A 13,689-nucleotide genomic window follows, 5' to 3' on the forward strand; every position below is an offset into this window, starting at 1 on the left:
TATATGTTAGGGTCCTTGATATACATACATACATACGTACGTACGTACGTACCAGTGGTGGGTTTCAAAAATTGTTCGAACCTACTCTGTGGGTGTGGCCTCCTTTGTGGGAGTGGCTTGCTGCCCATGTGACCGGATATGAAGATGCCGACGACACTTGTCAGAACCACCTTAAATTACCTCACACACAGCACTGGCATGCATAAGAATAGGATGCAAACTTGTTTTTTAAAAGGCATCTTTGGTTTGCGTTAAAACAACTTCAACACACGCAATGTTCTGATTGCACCACAAACGCAGGAGTCATCCTTACCTTTCACAGAGGCACTGAGTTTTATACATAGGAGCATGATAGTGTAGAATAATCATATCCAAGGACCAGTGGTGGGTTTCAAAAAATTTTGGAACCTCTTCTGTAGGTGTGGCCTGCTTTCCGGGTCCACTGGTGGAACCTCTTCTAACCGGTTCGGTAGATTTGACGAACCAGTTCTACCGAATAGGTGCGAACTGGTAGGAACCCACCTCTGGTACGTACATACATGCTGAAGACAATAGACTCATCACTTGTGTCCTTTCCACAAATCATGATTTTGGAGCTAAGCGTGAATATTGGTTGCAAACAAATTATGCACGGCCTCTATCCAGCTAGTTGTAAATTAGAATAGAAGCACTCAATACTGCACTGCTACATTAGAAAACTCTGTTTTTTCTGATAAATGATTATGTTTTATTTAGATCAGTTTAAGGTGTCATCAAATTCATTCATGCACTTAAATCTCTCTGAATTGCAAGCCAAGATACCTTGCTTCAATTTCTTTGCCTGAGTAGAAGTAATTATGTTGTACAGATCATGTAGATTCTTCTCAGCTACTCATGCTCCATTGGGTTTTTAAAACATGGAGTAAAATGAATAATAAAGTTATGTGCAATATTTGGGTTTAGAGCAGGCATATGAGCTTCAGATCTAATGTGAGCATTCTCACTATACCTGTCAGTTCAGGTCATTCTCAACTTACAACAATTCGTTTAGTCTCTGAAAAATGTGACTTAAGACCATTTTTTCACAATTAAGGCCTTTGTAATATCCCCATGATCATGTGATCCAAATTCATATTCTTGTCAACTGGTTCATATTTATGACCATTGCTGTGTCCAAAGTAGCCGAGGTGGTGCAGTGGTTAGGGTGCAGTATTGCAGGCCACTTCAGCTGACTGTTATCTGCAGTTCAGCGGTTCTAATCTCACCGGCTCAAGGTTGACTCAGCCTTCCATCCTTCCGAGGTGGGTGAAATGAGGACCCAGACTGTGGAGGCGATATGCTGACTCTGTAAACCGCTTAGAGAGGGCTGAAAGCCCTATGAAGCGGTATATAAGTCTAACTGCTATTGCTATTGCTATGTGATCACCTTTTGTGACCTGACAAGCAAAGTCAATGGGGAAGTCACATTCACTTAATTTTACATCGTAAAATGGGAGAAAACTCACTTAACAAATGTCTCACTTAACAATAGAAATTTTTGGATCAATTATGGTTGTAAGGTGAGCTCCTTAGGGAGCTGAATCTTTTACAATAGCTATAGAAGAATATGTGCTCGAGGCATAATGCCCAGCTGTCACAAATAAAATAAACCAGAAAATGTTTCTTTTCAAATCTATGATTGTGGCTAGAATAATTTTATTAGTTTTTGTGCAAAAACTTCCTGGCTATGACTGCAATTGGTCTCCAAGCCAGAGTTGAGAGCCCAAGGGGACTTAACATCTGCATCACCTCTGTTTGAGATAATGCTGCCCTATCCAGAATTTGTTCTAAAACTGAATGCCATGGCTTATTGGGGCTTCCTCTGTGTTTCTGGAATTTATCTCTTCGGACTATAGACTAGTATAAAATTTTATGTGCACATATCTACAAACCACCCCCGATCATTTCCATGTCATATTGACACACTGCTTTCTCATCTCTCCAACCTCCCAGTTCCAGCAGTCTAAATTACTTGAGTCCAATAACAGTCAATACTTTGTAGAAGAGCCGAGGTGGCGCAGTAGTTAGAGTGCTGTACTGCAGGCCACTTCAGCTGACTGTTATCTGCAGTTCGGCGGTTCAAATCTCACCGGCTCAAGGTTGACTCAGCCTTTCATCCTTCTGAGCTGGGTAAAATGAGGACTCAGACTGTGGGGGCGATATGCTGACTCTGTAAACCGCTTAGAGAGGGCTGAAAGCCCTATGAAGCGGTATATAAGTCTAACTGCTATTGCTATTGTAATAGTGGTGAATATCTGTAGCTCGGGTATAGGTTCATTCTCCAAGCTTGTAGGTTGGTTTCTAAATGTCTCGTTACCATGCTAGGTAACATCTTCAGCAGAGTTTAGAGGATGTCTGTGTCTGTGTTCTTCTGCTTATAAAGGCAATAGGAATAGCAGTTAGACTTATATACCGCTTCATAGGGCTTTCAGCCCTCTCTAAGCGGTTTACAGAGTCAGCATATCGCCCCCACAGTTTGGGTCCTCATTTTACCCACCTCGGAAGGATGGAAGGCTGAGTCAACCTTGAGCCAGTGAGATTTGAACCGCTGAACTGCAGATAACAGTCAGCTGAAGTGGCTGCAGTACAGCACTCTAACCACTGCGCCACCTCGGCTCAGGCTTTGTGTGTTCAGTAGATCTTGTGATGGATCAGGTGTGAGTGTATCAAGTGAGGGTCTTGTAATAGGTCTTGTGATGGGGACATCAGGTCAAATGAGGTTACTGGGCAATAAAGTGCTGTGGGTGTGTGTGGGGGTTGGTTGAAGGTCAGTGCAATCGCTGGTTGATTTGAATGCTGAGGGGTTGGTAAGCTGGTTGAAGGTCAATGTGTCTGTCGATGGAATTAACAAACTTATTAACAAGCTCACAGAATGAATCTCCGCCCACAGTCAGTTCTGTTTAGGGAAGGAGATCCCTGCCAGAAAGAATAAATTTGGTGCTGAGCAAGATTTGCAAAAAATATAGCACATTGACTGCATTTAAAATCGTGGGAATTTCAAAGAACATAGATTATGATCAAAAGAAAATGGTATTGTAATTCCAGTTAATACATAATTTATTTGTGTTGTAAAAGGCTTTTTGAAATACTCATTGGCCAATAAAGTAAATGGGGAAAAAAATTTTTTAAGCAAGATCGCTCCATGTAAGCTTTGGATATTATATATTTAGATATGGTCCCAATTTAAAATGACAATGCAAGGAGAAATATGTATTGGAGCCGTCATGGCACAGTGGTTAGAATGCAGTATTGAGATTAATTCTGCAGAGTGACTGCAGTTTGGCAGTTCAATTCTGACTGGCTCAAGGTTGTCTCAGCTTTCCATCCTTCCCCTGTTGGTAAAATGAAGACCCGGATTGTTGGGTGCAATAGGCTGACTCTGTAAACCGCTTAAAGAGGATGTAAAGCACTGTGAAGTGATATATAAGTGCTATTTCTATTATTGCATAGTATACTCTAAAAACATTCCTGATAGGTTTTCTAGTTCTGCTAGAAGAGCTGAGAGCAATGCCATGAATATATTTCTAGGCTCCCTTTATGAAATGTCTTTCACTCTTTATTTTTTAGCGTTTGTCCATGAGTGATACTTAAAAGGTAATCCAAACCTTAGTGAAGTTTTGAAACTTTTACATACCTGGCATATTGATAAGCAGTGAATTCAGTTATGAAAACTTTAATGATGCCCAAACTCTTTAAGGTATAAAACTTTGAAAGGACAACAATTCCTGAATTTGGGGCCCAGAGCTATAGTCTTGAAGGTACGCAAAGCTGAGATACACTCTTGTGAAGTCTAGAGGGGCAAAAAGGATTAAAAATATATAAAGGCAACAGGGAAGCTGTGCCTCTCAAAATATGTAAGTGGCTGCCTGGAGGCACAAGGCAAAAGACTAGCAGCATTTGGGAATATGAATGAGAGAGACACAGAGAGAGGTTGAGAAATAATACTGTTGAAAATTCTAGGGAAAAACTTAAGTCAGAAAATGTGGCTTCCTGAAAAGGAAAATTAAAAAAAAAATATTTGGGTGACCTCAAAGATGCTTAGACCAGGTCAAAGGTTCCCAACCGGGGGTGCGAGACGATATTCTAGGAGGCGCGAAAACTTGGGTTTAGAAGTTTCAAAATTATAGTTTATATTTATAATTATATGCATATAATTATTTACTTTTGTAAGGTGTGCGAGAATATATCAGGAGCATTCTGGGGATATGGGGTACAGAAAAGATTGGGAATTGGCGGAGGTGTGGCCTTAATCCCAGCAACAGGACGTGTTCTCCGGAGGGCTCTCTGAACCGTCAGATTCCTGCTGTACCGGGGAAGGGTTTATTTTTAACCCTACCAAAGCTGTCCTGGGGGGGACAGTGAAGCACAAGTAGGTGTGGTTGGGGAACCTGCAACTCCCCTAAAACACCTGCGTTTGCCTTCGGACCCAAAGTAGGAAAGGCAGCCAACGCGAGCTACCACAGCTGGAAGGCCAGTCAGAGCACAGGAATCAATGTGATGAACATCTGGGTGAGATAATAAGAGTGCTGGAAGGTGCAACTTTCCTGCAAATTAACTTTTAAACCTCCAGTTAAAGGTTTTTAAAGAGAGAGTGGCAGAAGAAAGGCGGTGCGCGGACGTTACAAAGCTCTCCCTCCCTCGGGCCAGCAGCGAACGGATGGAGCCGATAGATAGAAGAAAGGAAGTGATAGATCTTGAGAACTGCTTAAGGATGTTAGAAAGCAAATCAGAAGCTCTCGGTGTTTAACTTTCACTCTATACCTTTGATTTTCTTGCTAACTTTCGAGAATCGCTGTAATTTGCTTTTGAAGCCAGGAACTTAAAAGAAAATATGTTGAATTAATTGTCTGCATTGCTGCCTAGTAGTAAATGGTGCCCATAAAAGCTGCTTAAGAAGAGTTGGCCTTGAACCATTGTGGAAAACAACGAACTGATAAAAGTCTTCTAGAAGAAAGAAATAAGACCAGCTGTGTAAACATTGCTTTGCCTTCCCTGGCTACATTATAATGGGCTGCTGAGAATGTCTTTCTGTTAGTGTGCCTTTCCCCTTTTTCCTATGGGGGGGGGAGGGAAAGAAATTTGGATAACCCAGACAACTCATACTAAAGATTCCTTTTTTTTTCTTGTTCATTTGGTTACTTTGGGTCATTTTTTACCTACTCATTTTTTATCTTTTTCCTGCTTTTTTTATTCTCCTTTTTTACCTCTTGCAATGAGGTGTGGATTACCATTGTGTAAATAATTTTGTGGTTCCCCCCCCCGCATTTTCACTCCTTCGGGGGGGGGTGATTGGCAGAAGGTGGTCTCTCAAGTACCCAGGTCCAATACCATGTAGGGCTTTATAAGTGACGACTAGCACCTTGAAGTGTATCCGGAGACCAATAAGCAGCCAGTGCAGCTCGCGGAGGATAGGTGTAACGTGGGTGTACCGAGGCGCACCCACAATCGCTCGCGCGGCTGCGTTCTGGACAAGCTGAAGTCTCCGAACACTCTTCAAGGGCTGCCCCATATAGAAGGGAGGGAGGGAGAAAAGAAAGGGAAAACAAGGAGGTGTTACAAAAGGAGGACAGGATGGTAAATAAAGCAACCCAAACTGTACATTATAACTTATTAAATGAACTAATAAATGTATACAAACGATAATTGTAAAGAAGAATAACAATTATGTGAATGTATACTTAAAATGGTATGTAAGAGAATAAAAAAAATATAAAAAATTCTTTGGAAAAAAGAAAAGAAAAGGTTGGGAATCCCCGGACTAGGTGTACTATTCTACCTTTTGTAAATTAAAAGCAAACTAAATGCAGATAAAAATGCTTTGATTGATGGTGGTGTGGAATTGAATGGCCAACTGAAGCATCCTAGTAAGAATTTAAAGTCTGGTTTTATTTATATTGCTTCACATATTATTTTATTTGTAGGTTGTAAGTTGCCTGGAGTTTGGCTTTGGGCTATAAAAAAGTGTTTGTTTTTTTTTAAAGAAAACCAAACAAATCAATAAACATAGAAAATATTACACTAACAAATGAAATCAGAATAAAAAGGGAAAATAGAGACTCTATTACAGATTTGCAAAATATAAAATTACATAAGAAGGTATAAAGTATAAAAAAAAGGAAAGACATTCCACTGATATTCATATTGGTTCACCGACAAAAGGGCGACCGACAAAAGCGTGCTCGACTAAACCGTGGTGACAAAACTGTGAGATCTAAACCGCGCTGACGAATGAGCGCTGAAGCGCGCCGACAACAGCACGCCGACAGAAGCGCGCTGTAAACCTAACCCTAACCCTAAACTTAACCCTAACCCTAACCCTAAATTTAACCCTAACCCTAAACCTAGCCCTAACCCTAAACTTAGCCCTAACCCTAAACCTAACCCTAAACTTAACCCTAACCCTAAACCTAGCCCTAACCCTAAACCTAACCCTAAAACTAATCCTTACCTTAAGTTAAATTGCGCTTCTGTCGGCGCGCTGTTGTTGGCGCGTTGATGATGTCGCGGTTTTAGTGCCGCGGTTTTGTCGGCACGCTTTAGTCGTGCGCGCATTTGTCGGGTCACGATTCATATTACATTGGAATGTATGTAAACATATTATATTTTTGCATTTTAAGACTAAAGGTTAGAATTGGGTCAGATATTGACCAAACCAGTGAAAAGAATAATAATTAACAAGATTTGTTAACTAATCTGAAAGAGTTTATCCTTAACGTTATTGTCAGGTGAACAAAATCTAGTGTTTTAAAATTTTACTTTGAAAGAAAGTAAACTTTAGATGTTGCAGAAGGTTATGTTCAACATGATAGTACTTTTTTCCAATTAAATTAAATTTAGTATCAGGTTTATTATTTTATATCACATTATTTTTTACATGAATGCACTGCATATACTCACAGTTTAACTTCCAGTTTTCTAATGAAGACATTGAATATAGATTGTCGTGAGAAGCATAGCTACTTAGACGTGGTTATAATATGCAAAGCCAGCTTAATATATTTTGTAGAATATATACCTCTGTGATACAATAGAATAACAACTAGGAGAAAAAGGACAGTCAACATTCGCAACTAGTAAATTCTTGCAAAACATCTTTAAATATTGCTAAAATTTATGACTTTACCAATAGACATAGAAGAGAAATTTACTTGTTTGTTACATTTAACAGTTTTTTTGAATATGTATTATGCATTTTGGCAATAAGCACTTGTGTAACATACCAATGAAAAGAGAATCTTCAACCTTTTCTAAGCGTAATATTCACAAGAAATGCAATATTTAATTTCTGTTGATACTCTTATTACTATTACATTATCAAGAGTCATGTTTAAATTGTCCATCTGTTTGACTTGTTTGCTTTCTGAATCATATGAATGAATGAATGACCCATTATCGCATTTGCAATATACTTTTCAGTATTTTGAATTATTGTTATTTTGGGGTGGCACCATTTCAAAACATAACATCCAATGCACTGTTTTGCTTCTAAAATTATGTAATCCAAATAACACGTAAAGAAATTTTCTATAAAATATTTAGGTTGATGCTAGGTATATACTAATATTGGAACAATAGGAAGGAAAACACATAAAAGAAACAAGGAACTAAAATATTTTTTGCGTATTATAATTCTCAAAAGTTGTCTTATTTAATAAAGTATTATACCCACCAAAAGCTTAATTAATACAATACTTAAGCATTAACATACTTTCTTAATACATACAGTACCTATTTAAGTATAATACTGCCATTTTAATATTTAAGACTTTAAAATATTTAAACATATTGATTTATAAGAAGTTATCAAATTCTTCATTAAGATTGCAAGTGCCAGTAATCAATTTCCATGCATTTAGTAAAATACTATCTTAAAAATGTAAAATATTTAATTAGATTTGATTCTCTTTAAGGGATTTCCATATTGAGCATCTGCAACTATCAGTGTATAGGTGACACTGCAGAATAGCAAGGGGCAGAATTTTTAATGCTCCGTCATCACAGAGTCCTTCTGTATGTGGAATTGTTTTCCTTCAAGGATTGCAGATGGTAATATATCAGCAATAACCTATAGATAAGACTTAACAGGGTTTTATAGTTATCAAATCTGGGCAGCAAATCTCAGATGGTCACTGAAAAGGAACAGAGGTGCTGAATATTATTTCCTATCCCAAGGAAGGGTTTTTATTTATTTATTTATTTTGCAGTCAACAACTTGGTACTCCTGATATTAGATTGCTGAGTAAATGTTACAACTGTTTTCTTCCTTTAAGAAAGGTGGATTTTGTATTTGTATTTGTATTTGTATTTTATTATTTGTATGCTGTCCTTCTCCGGGAGGACTCAGGGCAGCGAACAATTCAAGGGGGAAAAAGGGGAACATAAAAAGACAAAATACAAATAATAAAAGTAGACAACAGTCATACAACCATACATGTCGAGAGGGGAGGGAACTCATCACCCCCAGGCCTGCCGGCAAAGCCAGGTTTTGACGGCTTTTCGGAAGGCCTGGAGAGAGGTGAGGGTCCGAATCCCTGCGGGGAGTTCATTCCAGAGGGCCGGAGCTGCCACAGAGAAGGCCCTCCCCCGGGTAGTAGCCAGATGACATTGGCTGGTAGACGGAACCCGGAGGAGGCCTGCTCTGTGTGATCTAATGGGTCTTTGGGAGGTAATTGGCAGCAGGCGGTCTCTCAAGTACCCAGATCCAATACCATGAAGGGCTTTATAAGTTACGACTAGCACCTTGAAGCGTATCCGGAGACTGATCAGTAACCAGTGCAGCTCACGGAGGATAGGTGTAACGTGGGTGTACCGAGGTGCACCCACAATCGCTCGCACGGCTGCGTTCTGCATAGATAAGAAAGAAAAGGAAGAGAGGAAAAAAGTTGGATATAGCATTGAAATATATATGCCACAATAGCATTGTGAGATGCAATGCTACAATTTTGTTCAAACATATTATGGGAATGAACCAAGGTATTTATGAATATTTCACTTGGGCACATACCTAAGTAACCTCTCATGTAGGCTGACAGAGCCTCTCCTGTCTGTTTTGTGGTCTAACAGTCTCATCCATTATAGAAAAAAGGAAGCTTATTCCTTAAGGCAGCCATTTTGTGAGTTTGCCACAATATGCTACAGTGGAATTTTATGGAGGATGGAAGACATAAGCATCAAAGAAAAAGAATTTTGATCTGTAGGAGGGCAACCGGATCCTAATAATCAAGCAAAAGAAAGGCTCATAAACTTAATTGTTTTTACTGTCTGAACACTGATGTGTAGAAATACACATTATCTGGGAAATTATCAGCTGATAAACTCTGAGTACAGATAGACAAAAATGGTTTCGGAAGAGTAAGTGTCTGTCCTAAAGGACAAAAATAAAATCTACCTTGAAAATCACTGGGAATAAAAAAGAAAACTCTGCTATGTTTGTTGCAAGAGAATAGTGCATCTTCACCAGTGGTGGGTTTCAAAAATTGTTTGAACCTACTCTGTGGGTGTGGCCTCCTTTGTGGGAGTGGCTTGCCGCCCATGTGACCGGATATGAAGATGCCGACGACACTTGTCAGAACCACCTTAAATTACCTCACACGCAGCACTGGCAGGCATAAGAATATGATGTAAACTTGTTTTTTAAAAGGCATCTTTGGTTTGCGTTAAAACAACTTCAACACAGGCAATGTTCTGATTGCACCACAAACGCAGTAGTCATCCTTACCTTTCACAGAGGCACTGAGGTTTATAAATATGAGCATGATAGTGTAGAATAATCATATCCAAGGACCAGTGGTGGGTTTCAAAAAAGTTTGGAACCTCTTCTGTAGGTGTGGCCTGCTTTCCGGGTCCACTGGTGGAACCGCTTCTAACCGGTTCGGTAGATTTGATGAACCGGTTCTACCGAATAGGTGCAAACTGGTAGGAACCCACCTCTGATCTTCACACAGCTATCAAAAATTCTGATAATGGCATTTCCAAATGGGTATTTAAAGATATAAAATCTATCAAAAACATGCAGAACTATAATTGAGTTTAATTTCTCTGACTCTATAGCATTTCAACTACTAGCGATCAAAATATTTGACACATTAGACTTAGACTTAGATCATAGACAATAACTTTATTGTCACTTTAAATGTACACTAATTGGCATACATTAAAATGAAATTTCATTGCATCTCCAATATATACTACATAAACATGACAAACAAACAAACAAACAAACAAACAAACAAATAAATAAATAAATACGCATATATTCCATATACCCATATATATTATATGACTCAGAAACAACACAGTCTACTTCGGATGTATAAATGTACATGGCGAGAAAAATGAATCTTCTGAGTTTACCAGATGGATGGCATAGGAAACAACACTATTACAGAATCAGGAAGTCCTGCTAGAAATATTTCGAAAACTCCTCCCAGAGGGGAGTAACAGTAACAGACCCTAAAGTGGGTGTGTGGCGTCTCTAATAATGCTTATAGCGCTTATAAGCAGTATCCTGAATAAAGGAAGCAAGTTGCCACTTCCTATAATCTTCTCAGCTGTCCTTACCACTCTCTTTATGGACTTTCTATCTGAGGCACTGCTATCACCAAACCAAACAGTGATGCAGTTCGTTAAAAGCCCTCTCAATCATGCCTCAGGATAGAAGGAGAAAGATGTGCTCTCCTCATCTGACACAGGAAATAAAGACACTGATTTCCACGTTTCACTAAGGGTGACGTGTGGAGAGACCAATTCAGATTGTTAGTTATCTGCACCACCAGATACTTAGTACTCTTGATCATCTCTACAGCTGCATCCTTGATACCGAGTGGAGTATGACTATGCCGGCTCTTTTTAAAATCTACAACAATCTCCTTTGTTTTATTAACATTCAGGTTACTTTTATTGCTATCATTAGTTGATTTTAATTGCATGCACGGAGTTTAATTTATGAGTAACATTCATTTGCCTTTAATTACACGCAGGCACTACATCTAGTGTATTTGTGACACATATTGCATTTTATACATCTCGGCCGTTTCCATTTATCAACTGGAAAAGAAGTTTAGCTGTGTGGTAGATCATATTCTTTGTGTGAAGAAGTTGCCAGCATCACACCATGGCAGATATTGTGGAAATCTTTTGGATTGTGGATAATTATTGCTCTTGGCAGTGACTATACAGTACTAAACTGCAGGGAGCTGTAGTCAGAGTTGATAGCAAGTTCTTTCAAATGTTCATAAGAAATAGAGGCAGCAGTAAAGAAGAAATCTACTATTGTAGACTACAGTATTTTTTTTTAGAGAAATCAATAACTCCAAAGGTTACAGTTTATAAGAGATTTCTCACCTTTTCATGATGCCTTTTGATCATATTCTGAAAGTCAGTTTTTTTAGCTGTACCTAGTGTTCAAGTGCAAGTTTTAGATGAATCCGTATGTCAGCTTTAAACCATATTTCAACCAGAGTGCATACAATAAAGTCTGCTGAATTTCACTGTAGATTATTAGTGTGCCACATCTCTTTTTCTGAAGCTTTAAGAAGGCTCATAAAAGATTCTCAACTTTGTAAACAAAATCCAGTCCCCTACCCCTCTAACTTCACTCTTGCTCCCACAGGAGTGATTTAATCTAATATTAAAAATAAACAAGAAACTGTAAAATATGTAGCTGGAAGTAATTGACCATCATTATAGTCAAGTCCAATTTAGGCTATATGCTCCTTTATTAAGCCCGTGGTAGCGCAATAGTTAGAATACAGTATTGCAGCCAAACTCTGCCCACAGTCAGGAGTTCAATCCTGACCAGTTGAAGGTTGACTCAGCCTTCCATTCTTCCAAGGTTGGTAAAATATGGACCCGGATTGTTGGGGGCTATATGCTGACTCTGTAAACTGCTTAGAGAGAACTGTAAAGCACTGTGAAGCTCGTTATAAGTCCAAGTGTTATAGCTAAGTGCTATTACGATATATCTGTCCTTCCCAGAAAACATCTTTCAAACTGCATCATTCTCTATAAGAAAAAGTGGAAGGGCAGAGGAAGAGGAGGAGGTAATTAAAAGACTGATTAAATAAATAATTAAAGTGAATATATGACTGTAGCTTCACTCACATATATACATATGTAGACAAATAAATACTGTATAGTCAATGAAATGTTATCGCTTTTTGGATTTCTTGGTGATGTTCAAGATTGTATGCTTTCTTGGAATCTGTTGCAAGATTCTCTTCCAGTGTGGCATAATTAGATATTTTCCACCAAAAATGGTACAGTGATTTCCTTTAATAAATTAAAAAAGAACAAAGGGTGAAGAAACCGTATTTATAACAAATAGGCAGATCTAAATAAAAAAATATATACATTAGTATAAATCTTTACCTTTAATCTTCATCATTAGCAGTGTACACAATACATGGATCTCATATTTTTTTGAAAATGAATTGTTCATGTCATCTTATCATTTTAATTCAAAACAGTATATAGAAAGCAGTCCTTTCTAGCCATGCCTGCATGTAAGATCTTGAATAACTAATTATCATTTCAAATATATATATATTTGCGTTAAGAAAGCAAACATATTGTGGAATGCAAATATACCCTAAAATGTAAGTTGTTTAAAGGAAGTGAAAACGTCTTCTTTTATAATATCCCTTTTCATATTTTTTTTGAAAATGAGTAAAAAATTCCTTTCAAAATTTTATATTATAGTTCCTATCCAATCTCACAACATGTTATATGTTTTACTACTGCTTAATGCAACTGTTTGCAGCCAAAAGGTGTCCAGTCTATGATTATGCCATTTCAAATGCCATACTGTGTTTCCCCGAAAATAAGACAGGGCCTTATTTTCTTTTGAGCCCCGAAATAAGCACTTGGCCTTATTTTTGGGGAGGACTTATTATTTTGGAGGTGCTGGAGGCAGCGATCATGGTCACCTCATGGCTGCTGCTGTGTTGCAATATTTTTGGGGAAGGCTTATTTAAGGGGGAGGGCTTATTTTAGCGCATGTGCTCAAAAGCCTGATTGGGCTTATTATCCAGGGAGGTCTTATTTTCAGGGAAACAGGTAATATGGATGGTATTTGGTATTTGGTATTTATTAATATTTGTATGCCGCCCTTTTCCCTGGGGGGACTCAGGGCGGCTCACAGTTCAAAGGAAGGGGGGGACAAACCAAGTTACATATAGGACAATACATCGTTAAAAGCACAACATTCATACTATTCGGGTACGGTGAAGGTCTTTAGCCCCAGGCCTGTCGGGACAGCCAGGTTTTAAGGGCTATGGTACACCTCTTAAATACAGTAGTGCTTCAGCACTGAAATGTTTAACTTTTATGACGTCTCTTTACTTGTATTTAGAGAATACGATAAAGAAAAAACATATGGAAAATCTGATAATCTTGTGATATTAATCTCTGTTTTTTTTTTGACAGATGGAAAGGTTGAGGTTACAAAAGAAGGAGTAAAGCTGTGCACTATGGGGCCTGGGAAGGTGTTTGGAGAACTGGCTATCCTTTACAACTGCACTCGGACTGCTACCGTCAAAAGTAAGATTATTTGAAATGCTAAATCCTGAAGAATTGATGACAAATCCAAGTCTTCCAGTTATTTATCAGTGTTCCTATTTTAAAAAGAAACAAGAGGTCCACTTTTATACAGATGTTGGGTTTTCCCCTCTT

General features: G+C 38.4%; 1 protein-coding gene across 1 annotated transcript in view; it reads left to right on the forward strand.

Moving 5' to 3' along the window:
- Positions 1–13,689, forward strand: part of PRKG1 (protein kinase cGMP-dependent 1) — an 837,202-nt gene that overhangs the window by 348,474 nt on the left and 475,039 nt on the right. Inside the window, exon 3 of the mRNA XM_087702530.1 lies at positions 13,444–13,557. Coding sequence (XP_087558656.1) covers positions 13,444–13,557 — 114 coding nt within the window. The remainder of the gene's footprint in view (positions 1–13,443; positions 13,558–13,689) is intronic.

Source organism: Thamnophis sirtalis, unplaced genomic scaffold, assembly GCF_051295495.1.
Source record: "Thamnophis sirtalis isolate CommonGarterSnake01/CBP01778 unplaced genomic scaffold, rThaSir2_p1.2 scaffold_15, whole genome shotgun sequence".
NCBI lineage: Eukaryota > Metazoa > Chordata > Lepidosauria > Squamata > Natricidae > Thamnophis > Thamnophis sirtalis.